Source organism: Rhinoderma darwinii, chromosome 6, assembly GCF_050947455.1.
Source record: "Rhinoderma darwinii isolate aRhiDar2 chromosome 6, aRhiDar2.hap1, whole genome shotgun sequence".
In the NCBI taxonomy this organism is placed as follows: domain Eukaryota; kingdom Metazoa; phylum Chordata; class Amphibia; order Anura; family Rhinodermatidae; genus Rhinoderma; species Rhinoderma darwinii.
In genome coordinates, this window is record NC_134692.1 from 145,259,642 (window position 1) to 145,271,817 (window position 12,176).

Genomic DNA, 12,176 nt, shown 5'->3' on the forward strand with positions numbered 1-12,176 from the left:
GTCATCTACTTATAAGGGAGCATTCAGTGTCCAGTCTGTGGTCATTGGCTTAATACATGAAATGTTTCAAGTAGATTGTACAATATTAGTTAAACCTATCTGCTTTCTTTCAAAAATAGCGCCACACCTGACCTTGGGTTCAGCCTGGTATTTCAGCTCAGCCACATAGAAGTGTGTGAGGCTAAGTCACAATACTGCATACAAATTAACCCTTTATATTGTTCAATAATCTTCACACAATATCTTTATCATTCATCACAGTGCTTTTTCCTACCTGTGTAGCCGCCGGCCGCCCCCGCACAGTGCACTTATATTACACAGCAGCTTGTGGCCGCATCCTGTGTGATTCTCTACACTTTACAGACAACATCTCCGAGCTGCTCCCCAAGGTCTACACAAGGTAAAGATGTTTACCTATATTGTATTTACAAACTTTTAGATATAGAATCGTGCCTGTATGTTGCTTGTATAGGGGCTCCCGAGTAAGACACACGTGTTGTATTTCAGCAATTTTATTCAATTAGATGTCACGTATATCCTGTGTGGCCTTTAACTGAGGTTGTGGATCTCGTCTCGTGGATATCGAGTTCTCACAAAGTCGGGTCTGCGCAAAAGTGACTACGCAGGCTGGCCTACTGTTCTGCAGCAGGTCTCTGAGGAAATGCCCTCTGACACAACCTGCCCCACCTATATGCCACTTGTGGGGGTGCACCAGTCATTAGTGCGCCTCCGTGGGTCCTCGTGGTCACCATGCCACTACCTTACACGGGCCTCGCAAGCCCGTGAATGTGCTACGTGTCCATCACGTGATCTCTATGCTGCAACTAGTAAATGATGACCTCGAGGACAAAAACAGTTTGAGTCCACACAAATTAGGGGACTGTCTATTTAAGGACCGCTTAGGCACTCGCTTAGTTTGCAATGTAACAGGAGCGTAATGGCAGAAAATTTGTAGATGCCAAATACTTGCCAAGTTACAACCAGTAATTATTTCACGTTACTTGGTTCCAGACACACAGGAGAATGGACAATGTTTCAGGGGATCGTCCCCAGCCCATAAACTCTAGGGGTCTCAACAAGACTTTGACTTTTCGCCAGTCCCTAGGATAGAAGTTCTCTATCTAATTATCAAAGTTCAGGAGTCACTCCACAAACAGATGTCCTCTTTGTCACTGACTCCGAAGCAGGAGTCTCTCTATTTTGCCTCTGGCGCATCTTGCGGGGCTGGGTCTGGTCTGCTACTATGACAACACCGGTAGCAGGTCCCTCTGATTGCACAAGTGGTCAGAGTGGAGAAAGATCCAGTTTTCTGATACAGAGCTCCAAATCTCTTGCATTGACTTAGAGTTACATGATGAAATTCTGTCTACCTGCCCCGCCACTAGAGGGAGCTCAGGAGCTTACTTGAACATGGAGCTTACATTGAATATGATAATAATATAGTATACAGTAAAAAATCATTCACAATAAAAAATAAAATAAAACTGTACACTGGCATTAGCAGACATTGATGTAGTAGTGATAGGTGCGGTCATCTGTGGTTGCACAATGATGTATCAGTAAATGAGAACATATATCCACCCAAAACCCCAAATTGCGTCATTTTTTCCAAGAAGCTTCAGCAAAATAACGATTTTTCACACCTGAACACAACAGAAACAATAGTTGTGGCAAAGAATTGTAACACCCTCAATCGTTGTCCTCTCTGTCCCTCGCAGCTTTAACAATCTCCAGCAGATTCACATAAAAAACTTGTTACTGCGTTTTAAAAATGACATGTTCCTTTCTAAAAATCTAGTTCCTGAGTTATCATTAGTTCCACGTAATTCGAGCACTTGCCCCCATAATTAATACAAATCATAAAACATTATTTGCTTTTGCAGCTGCTCCTTGGCATTGAGTGCTGCTTCTTACTGTTACTGTTCTTCATGTGTATTCTGCCAGAATGCAGGGGCAGTGAGATCCTACATGATCAGTTACTTGGAAGTTAGAGGAGCCTGGACCACCCTAGAGAGGGTTGTGGGGTGTTAGTAGTAAACTAATAGCATGGCGTGTATAATACAAACATGGGAAGCACATAGAAGCTCCATGCTATGAGCAACTAGTGGCCACATGGACTAGATCCAGAGTAACAAAACTTTTTTTTTTTTTTTTTTTACAGCTCTTGGAACATGTTTTTCATCTTCACTTTTCTCGTTTCTGTTTCCCGCACTTCAACGCAAAGTCCTCCCCCGCTGACCTATGCCTGCCGATCAGCAGAGCTTGACGAGTGCAATAAAGTCCACTTTGTACCAGGTCACACTCTTCTAGGTGAGGGACTGGACATTGTCACAATGAAGAAGAAAGGGTCCTACCTGTTAAATCTACAGAAATTTGTCACATCCGAGGAAACCTGCACTGTCTGTAGCAACCCTTACATGAAGAAAGTCTGGCAGAAGTTACCGCTAGGAGCCGTGGATTGGAAACCTCAGTCCGCTTGTGTCAAGCAGATCAGCGGAGAGACCTCTCGGTCTACTTCTTCATTGGCCGAAGAGTCTGCATCGAGTATTCAGAATGACTGGGAGGCCGGGCTGGAGCTCCATCATAAAGTGGGAGATGCCAAGATGGTGTTGGCTGGATCTCAATCCCAGCTGGCGCAGTTTGGTCAGAGTAAGAGCAGTAGAGATCGATACACCTTCATCAGGCATCAGCTGAGCTGTATCTACTACGGGTACGATGTCTTCACAGATATATTACTGTAAAGAGTTAAAAAGAAGAAAGTAAATTACTGACAGCCGGTCCTAGGCCAACAAGGACCAACGGCAAAAACAGATCCTGATTGTTTAGTATAGAATATGTATTACTCTCAACACACTGGGCAAAACTGGAGCTTCCCTTTAATGTTCTTGTCATATTTTTTATTTCCAGCTGAGCTACTATATATACAGCTAGACCTGACCACAGTCTGTTGACTAAAACTGGCCATGGATTTAAAGGCACACACGGGGCAGAGGGGATACACTGTGTTATCCCTAGTGTAGGACCTAAGGGGGCGGTGCATGATACAAGGGCTCAAAGAACACCAAAGACAGAATTCTTGTCATGCTCCTCCCCTTCAGGTCCCGCGCAATGTATAATACAGTGTAAATATTCTGCATGGAGTGTCCTTTTAATAAAAACAGTAAAAAATAATGATAAGGTTTTATTATTAACAGATTTTATAACATATAATGATTTTATTTTATTTTTAATTAAATATCCACAAGCGATAAAAAAGACTTGACATATTGCAGTTTTCACACTGGCCACTAGAGCACACAGAATAGCCTGACATTTCCTGTTTTCTGCTGCTCGCTTGTCAGCTTCCCCTTTAATATAATTTAATAGGCATTGATCACATTATCTATGACCAGTTCTAATTAAAACACAAGGTAATGAAATCAGTGATGGAATGAGGCTCAGTGTAAAGGATCTGCCAGGCACTGCTTCAGGGTTAACTCCCAGAATTAATCAGTCAACACCTGAGTGTACATCCCTGAGACAGACACCAGCTTCCTCCACTCAGGCTGGCAGGCTTAGGAGTGGGAGAGCCTATCGCAACCTGGCCAGACTCAGCTAGCTCCCGCCCTCGGTCTATTTAAGCCTGCTCTTCCTGTCCATCTGTGCTTGTGAATTCTTTCCTTGAGGTTTCCTGGCCCAGCTACAGCTCCTGCTACTTTTTGATCCTGCTCCATACAGACCCCGGCTTACCGACTACTCTTCTGCTTTTCGCTTTGTACCTCGCACTCTCCTGGCTTGACTCGGCTCGTTCACTACTCTGTTGCTCACGGTGTTTCCGCGAACAACTGCCCATTTCCCTTGCTTGTATTCCCTTGTTTGTTTGTCGTGTTTGTCATGCACTTACTGAGCGCAGGGACCGCCGCCCAGTTGTACCCCGTCGTCTAGGGCGGGTCGTTGCAAGTAGGCAGGGACAGAGTGGCGGGTAGATTAGGGCTCACTTGTCCGTTTCCCTACCCCCCCCACCATTACAAATTCACAAGCCCTATACCTAGTCTACCCTGGTCCCTGACACCATTATGGAACCCCGTGAAACCCTGGCTCAGCAAATGCAGGGTCTCTCCCTACAGGTCCAGGCCCTGGCTCAGAGGGTCAACCAGCCTGATGCTACCTTGGTAGTTCCCCTCACCGCACCCCTTGAACCCCACCTCAAGTTGCCCGACCGGTTCTCAGGTGACCGGAGGGCTTTTCTCTCCTTTCGGGAGAGTTGTAAGCTTTACTTTCGCTTAAAGCCTCACTCCTCAGGTTCTGAGAGCCAGCGGGTGGGTATAATTATGTCCCGGCTCCAGGAAGGGCCCCAAGAGTGGGCCTTCTCCTTGGCTCCTGGCGCCCCTGAACTTTCCTCCGTTGATTGTTTCTTTTCTGCCCTCGGACTTATTTATGACGAGACTGACAGAACTGCCTTTGCCGAGAGTCAGCTGGTGACCTTACGTCAGGGTAAGAGACCTGTTGAGGAGTATTGCTCTGACTTTCGGAAGTGGTGCGTAGCTTCTCGGTGGAATGACCCTGCCTTAAGGTGCCAGTTTAGGTTGGGTCTGTCGAACGCCCTGAAAGACCTGCTAGTTAGTTATCCCTCTTCTGACTCCTTAGACCAGGTTATGGCTTTAGTGGTACGACTTGACCGACGTCTCAGGGAACGACAACGTGAACGTTTATGTGTTTTTTCCTCCGACTCCCCCATGATGCCTCCCGAAGTCCCGTTGCTTCGTTTCTCCCCTAAAGACTCAGAAATACCTATGCAACTCGGGGCCTCCGTGTCCCCTCAACAACGTAGAGAATTCCGCAGGAAGAATGGTCTCTGCTTCTACTGTGGGGATGTCAAGCATCAAGTAAACAACTGTCCCAAGCGTAAGAATGCTGCCAGAGAGCTCCCGCGTCTAAGTGATCATCGGGGAGGTCACTTGGGCGCACAGGTATTTCCCGTAAATATGAAACGTACTAAGATATTGCTTCCCTTTCAGGTCTCTTTTGGTGGTAGGTCTGCTACCGGCAGTGCCTTCGTGGATTCAGGGTCCTCTACTAATATCATGTCTGTGGAATTTGCTATGTCTCTCGCTATGCCTCTGATTGATTTGCCTAAACCTGTTCCGGTAGTGGGTATCGACTCCACTCCTCTTGCTAATGGTTATTTTACACAGCATACCCCTGTTTTTGAACTCCTTGTTGGCTCCATGCATTTGGAGCAATGCTCTGTACTATTGATGCAGGGATTATCGTACGATTTGGTTCTAGGTCTTCCCTGGTTGCAGTTGCATAATCCTACGTTTGACTGGAATACTGGGGAGCTAACCAAATGGGGTAATGAATGTTGTACGTCATGTTTTTCTGTTAATTCTATTTCTCCCCCTAAGGAGGTGAATACGCTACCCGAGTTTGTTCAGGACTTCGCTGATGTTTTCTCTAAAGAGGCCTCCGAAGTATTACCGCCTCATAGAGAATACGATTGCGCTATCGAATTGGTACCAGGAGCTAAGCTTCCTAAGGGTAGGATATTTAACCTTTCTTGTCCCGAACGTGAAGCCATGAGGGAGTATATCCAGGAATCCCTGGCCAAGGGTTACATTCGTCCCTCTTCTTCTCCGGTAGGTGCTGGCTTCTTCTTCGTAGGGAAGAAGGATGGGGGTCTTAGGCCATGCATTGACTACCGTGGCCTGAATAAGGTCACGGTAAGGAACCAGTATCCCCTTCCTTTGATTCCTGATCTCTTTAATCAGGTTCAGGGGGCCCAATGGTTCTCTAAATTGGATCTACGGGGGGCGTATAACCTTATTCGCATCAAAGAGGGGGATGAGTGGAAGACTGCGTTTAACACGCCCGAAGGCCATTTCGAATACCTCGTCATGCCCTTTGGGTTGTGCAATGCCCCTGCGGTCTTCCAGAACTTCATAAATGAGATTTTGAGAAATTACCTGGGGATATTTCTTGTAGTGTACCTTGATGACATATTGGTGTTTTCCAGGGACTGGTCCTCCCACATAGAGCATGTCAGGAAAGTGCTCCAGGTCCTTCGAGAAAACAAACTGTTTGCCAAAATCGAAAAATGTGTATTTGGGGTACAGGAGATACCATTTTTAGGTCAAATCCTCACTCCTCATGAATTCCGCATGGACCCTGCCAAGGTTCAGGCTGTGGCTGAATGGGTCCAACCTGCCTCCCTGAAAGCGCTACAGTGTTTTTTGGGGTTCGCTAACTATTACAGGAGATTTATTGCTAACTTCTCGGTCGTCGCTAAGCCTCTTACGGACCTCACTCGCAAGGGTGCTGATGTCCTCCATTGGCCCCCTGAGGCCGTCCAGGCTTTTGAGACCCTCAAGAAGTGCTTTATCTCGGCCCCCGTGCTGGTTCAGCCCAACCAAAGGGAGCCATTTATTGTGGAGGTTGACGCGTCCGAGGTGGGAGTGGGGGCCGTCTTGTCCCAGGGTACCAGCTCCCTCACCCATCTCCGCCCCTGTGCTTACTTTTCTAGGAAGTTTTCGCCCACGGAGTGTAACTATGATATTGGCAACCGCGAACTTTTAGCCATTAAATGGGCATTTGAAGAGTGGCGCCACTTCCTGGAGGGGGCTAGGCACCAGGTAACGGTCCTTACCGACCACAAGAATCTGGTTTTCCTAGAATCTGCCCGGAGGCTAAACCCGAGACAAGCTCGATGGGCGTTGTTTTTTACCAGATTCAATTTTTTGGTTACCTATAGGGCCGGGTCTAAAAATATTAAGGCGGATGCACTGTCGCGTAGCTTCATGGCCAGCCCTCCTTCGGAGGAAGATCCTGTTTGTATTTTGCCTCCAGGTATAGTCATTTCCTCTATCGAGTCCGATTTAGTCTCTGAAATTGCTGCTGATCAAGGTTCAGCTCCTGGGAACCTTCCTGAGAACAAGCTGTTTGTTCCCCTGCAATTCCGGCTAAGGGTACTTAGGGAAAATCACGACTCCGCACTATCTGGCCATCCAGGCATCCTGGGTACCAAACACCTCATTACCAGAAATTATTGGTGGCCTGGTTTGCCTAAAGACGTTAAGGCCTACGTCGCCGCCTGTGAGGTTTGTGCCAGGTCCAAGACTCCCAGGTCCCGACCAGCGGGCTTACTGCGTTCGTTGCCCATTCCCCAGAGACCTTGGACACATATCTCCATGGATTTTATCACCGATTTGCCTCCATCCCAAGGCAAGTCGGTGGTGTGGGTGGTGGTAGACCGCTTCAGTAAAATGTGCCACTTTGTGCCCCTCAAGAAACTACCCAACGCCAAGACGTTGGCTACCTTGTTTATCAAACACATCCTGCGTCTCCATGGGGTCCCCGTCAATATTGTTTCTGACAGAGGGGTACAATTTGTTTCATTGTTTTGGAGAGCCTTCTGTAATAAGTTGGGGATTGATCTGTCCTTCTCCTCTGCCTTCCATCCTGAAACCAATGGCCAAACGGAGAGGACTAATCAGTCTCTAGAACAATACTTAAGATGTTTTGTCTCTGACTGTCAATTTGATTGGGTTTCTTTCATTCCCCTCGCCGAATTTTCCCTTAATAACCGGGTCAGTAACTCGTCAGGGGTCTCTCCCTTTTTCTGTAATTTTGGGTTTAATCCACGGTTCTCCTCCGTTTCACCTGGTTGTTCCAACAATCCCGAGGTGGAGGTCGTTCATCGGGATCTGTGCACAGTCTGGGCCCAGGTTCAGAAGAACCTAGAGGCGTCCCAGAGCATACAGAAGGCTCAGGCCGATAGAAGACGTTCTGCTAACCCCCTGTTTGTGGTCGGGGATCTGGTGTGGTTGTCATCCAGGAACTTGCGTCTCAAGGTTCCGTCCAAAAAGTTTGCTCCCCGGTTTATTGGGCCGTATAAGGTCATTGAGGTCCTCAGTCCTGTCTCTTTCCGGCTGGAGTTACCCCCGTCTTTTCGTATACACAACGTGTTTCATGCCTCCCTCCTGAAACGCTGCTCCCCGGCCTTGGCCCCCTCGAGGAAACCTCCTGTTCCCGTCCTCACCCCTGAGGGGGTGGAATTTGAGGTGGCCAGGATCGTGGACAGCAAGATGGTCCAAGGCTCCCTCCAGTACCTGGTCCATTGGAGAGGATACGGGCCCGAGGAGAGGACTTGGGTACCCGCCCGGGATGTTCACGCTGGGGTATTGGTCAGGAGGTTCCACCTGCGTTTCCCCAGTAAGCCAGGTCCACTTAGAAAGGGTCCGGTGGCCCCTCATAAAAGGGGGGGTACTGTAAAGGATCTGCCAGGCACTGCTTCAGGGTTAACTCCCAGAATTAATCAGTCAACACCTGAGTGTACATCCCTGAGACAGACACCAGCTTCCTCCACTCAGGCTGGCAGGCTTAGGAGTGGGAGAGCCTATCGCAACCTGGCCAGACTCAGCTAGCTCCCGCCCTCGGTCTATTTAAGCCTGCTCTTCCTGTCCATCTGTGCTTGTGAATTCTTTCCTTGAGGTTTCCTGGCCCAGCTACAGCTCCTGCTACTTTTTGATCCTGCTCCATACAGACCCCGGCTTACCGACTACTCTTCTGCTTTTCGCTTTGTACCTCGCACTCTCCTGGCTTGACTCGGCTCGTTCACTACTCTGTTGCTCACGGTGTTTCCGCGAACAACTGCCCATTTCCCTTGCTTGTATTCCCTTGTTTGTTTGTCGTGTTTGTCATGCACTTACTGAGCGCAGGGACCGCCGCCCAGTTGTACCCCGTCGTCTAGGGCGGGTCGTTGCAAGTAGGCAGGGACAGAGTGGCGGGTAGATTAGGGCTCACTTGTCCGTTTCCCTACCCCCCCCACCATTACACTCAGACCATGGATACGGAATGCGGTAAGTTGTTGATCTGAGAAATTTGGGGTTAAATCATACTAGCAGCTGTCAGACCTTATAGACGCCCCTACACTATACAGGCTAGGGTGACAGCGTCTTTATGTTGTGATGTCACAACGTGAATGAGAGTCCAATCTGCCATCAATAATAACAGTTGTCTCTTTGCAGCCTCCGACTCTCTCATACTCCACCACTGAGCCTTGATTTTTATAAAAGCTTAAAGTCACTGCCAGCCACGTATGACCCGAAGACCCAAGAGAAGTATAGACACCTAATAACTACCTATGGAACCCATTATATCAGCCAAGCCAATGTGGGAGGGGAAGCTCAACAGGTCACCGCGATCCGGACATGCCATGCTACGATGGACGGCCTGTCCTTAGATGAGCTGAAGGACTGTCTAAGCATTGAGGCCTCAGCTGCCATCACCGGAAAAGCTGAAGCTAATGCCAAAGCCAGTGTCTGTAAGGAACTGAGTCATAAAGCCAACCGTGGAGAGAACTTCCACCAGACATATAACGAGAGGATCTGGAAGGTAAGTAGCTGAGACTCTTCGTGAAGAAAACAACCAGGGGCATAATTACTGTACCATAACTACCAACTATAGCGGGTGCCACGGGTCCTGGCGCTAGCCGTTATCTGTGGGATTTGATCCTCGCTTTGGGATCTTTTTAGCGTGACGGTGGCCAGTCTTAGGTGATGCTGATCCTGATGTTGGCTAGCGTCAGAACCCTGTGTGCGGCAGCAACCAAGGAAGTGAAGTGGACCCGGGAGCGAGTCAATTAATGAAGGGGTTTATTGTAAGGTCTGAATGGATTTTTTTTACGTCTGGTCTGGCGTCTGTAATAATTTTTACATAAGGTCTAGGGGCTTTAGGCGCACAGTATATCAGGCACATATGGCAGCATAGTAGATCTCTGGGTACAGTAGTCTTATGATAATCAATTGTCAGACCATGATGGGAGTTGTACTTTCCTTACTTTGACTTGGACAGCAAGTGTGCGCTTACACTAACTTCTACATGGTGCTTGTAAATGATCAGGGGGCATTCAACAGTTTGCTATTTCTAGTTACGCCCTCGAGAACAGCTGTGGATAGGTAATATGTCATTGGAAGTGGGGTTCCCATAATACTCACTTGGCTCTTTCCATATCTTCTCTTCCATAGAGAGTGACCACTCATGACCAGTCCATTAGAGTAGTGTCCCAGCAGTCGGTCACCCAACAATCACACGTTTATGGTAAATTTAGTTGCTAGTCTTTCATGGGAAAATGTGACTTATCATATCCGGAGTGATAATAACGGTAATGGTGAAAAAATACGTCTCGTAAGGAATGTTGTTCTTGATAACGTAGCACCCGCTCATTCACACGACAACATAATGTCTTCCTTTTCTTCTACATTTTAGATCACTGGTGGGAAGATTACTTATGAGCTTCTCTCGTTTGACTCCAAAAATAGTGACAGTGCCTCAGTCTTTGAGAAATGGATGGACAGCCTCAAGACAGAACCAGATATTGTATCGTATTCCTTGGAACCCATCCATAACCTTGTCAGATTCAGAGGACCTCAACGAGAGAACCTTAAGAAGGCCGTGAGTGACTATATCATGGAGAAGGCTCTGGGAAAGAATTGCTCCTGTCCTTCTGGTTCTCTGCTGAGTCCCGGAGCAGAATGCTCTTGTGTCTGTCAAGGGAATAAACACAGAAACTCGAATTGTTGTCCAGCTAAAAAAGGATTTGCTAAATTAGTGGTTAGTGTAGAAAGTGCCACAAATCTTTGGGGTGACTACATGTCTAAGACCGATGCGTTCGTGGTAGTGAGTTACGGTTCAACCAAAGCTCAGACCACAACTATATGGAACGACAATAATCCAAAATGGAAGTCACGGTTTGACCTGGGGATCTTAGAGCTCAGCTCCATCCACTTACTGAAGATTGAGGTTTGGGATGAAGATAATAAATACGATGATGATCTTCTTGGAACGTGCACAAAAAATGTCAACAGTGGAGTAAAGTCTGAGGTCTGCTATCTGCAGAATGGGAGTGTGAGTTTTGTGGTGAATGCGGAGTGTATCCCTCACCTCAGCGGCCACCTCTGTAGGGAGTATGCAGCTTCCACCAACTAAGGATCTACAGATCTCAATAATTCATGAAGCATAAAAGTAAAGACGTGAACTATTATAATCCACCTAGACATTTCCTTAACGGCATCTCCAGATATCGGTACCCACAGAGCGAAATTTCTTGATACACCGAATTCTCATCTTAGTTACAGGGCAAGTCTCATGTTTGTGATTGTAGTATAAATCTTTAGATTTAGAAGAGATTTGATGTGTTCATACGTTTTATAAATGTTGTGGTTATTTATATATTTTATTTCTAAAATCTTTGCTGGGACGGCCGTATTGAAGGCACACAGTTTCCTCCTGTATTGTATGTAAAGAGGCGGCCATATTGGAGACACACACTTCCGTCCTCTATTGTCAGTATAGACAGGGGCTGGGCGCTTTATGGCAGCTGCAATAAATGGGAGTCAACGGACAGAGAAAATGTTATAGGTTATTACAGTCAGCAGGAAATGATTAACTGAAGCCCCCTCCCCCAGACACTAGGAGAGCTGGACACATAGCCTTATATGTGTATAGTGTGTAGTGTTAAGGCCCTTTTACACTGGCCAATTATTGGGCAAATGCTCGTTCATCAGCTGATTGTATCATTTATGCAACACAAAATATTATCGTTGTTGGCAACAGATCTTGTACAGGGAGATGTGCTGCCAACATGATGGAAATGGTCATTCTGGTGACCATCTAATGATAATGAGAGGACTCTTCTGACCGTTCCTTCTAATGATAATGAGATGACTCTACTGACCCTTCCCTCTAATGATAATGAGATGACTCTACTGACCCTGCCTTCTAATGATAATGAGAGGAATCTACTGACCCTGCCTTCTAATGATAATGAGATGACTCTACTGACCCTTCCCTCTAATGATAATGAGATGACTTTACTGACCCTGCCTTCTAATGCTAATGAGATGACTTTACTGACCCTGCCTTCTAATGATAATGAGATGACTTTACTGACCCTGCCTTCTAATGATAATGAGATGACTCTACTGACCCTTCTCTCTAATGATAATGAGATGACTTTACTGACCCTGCCTTCTAATGATAATGAGAGGAATCTACTGACCCTGCCTTCTAATGATAATAAGATGACTTTACTGACCCTGCCTTCTAATGATAATGAGATGACTCTACTGACCCTTCTCTCTAATGATAATGAGATGACTCTACTGACCCTGCCTTCTAATGATAATGAGAGGAATCTA

General features: G+C 46.8%; 1 protein-coding gene across 1 annotated transcript; it reads left to right on the plus strand.

Moving 5' to 3' along the window:
* The first annotated feature begins 355 nt into the window (after positions 1–355).
* Positions 356–10,977, plus strand: LOC142656083 (perforin-1-like). Its single transcript, XM_075830952.1, has 4 exons — positions 356–400; positions 2,162–2,710; positions 9,006–9,372; positions 10,246–10,977. The coding sequence occupies exons 2-4, from the start codon at positions 2,172–2,174 to the stop codon at positions 10,963–10,965; spliced, it is 1,626 nt and encodes a 541-aa protein (XP_075687067.1). The 5' UTR covers positions 356–400; positions 2,162–2,171; the 3' UTR covers positions 10,966–10,977.
* Positions 10,978–12,176: the final 1,199 nt, after the last annotated feature.

Coding starts and splice junctions, on each gene's coding strand:
- LOC142656083 (XM_075830952.1), top strand. CDS start 2,172: ATGTTTTTCATCTTCACTTTTCTCGTTTCTGTTTCCCGCACTTCAACG. Junction 2,711..9,005: donor CTGAGCTGTATCTACTACGG/GTACGATGTCTT, acceptor GTCTCTTTGCAG/CCTCCGACTCTCTCATACTC. Junction 9,373..10,245: donor ATAACGAGAGGATCTGGAAG/GTAAGTAGCTGA, acceptor TCTACATTTTAG/ATCACTGGTGGGAAGATTAC.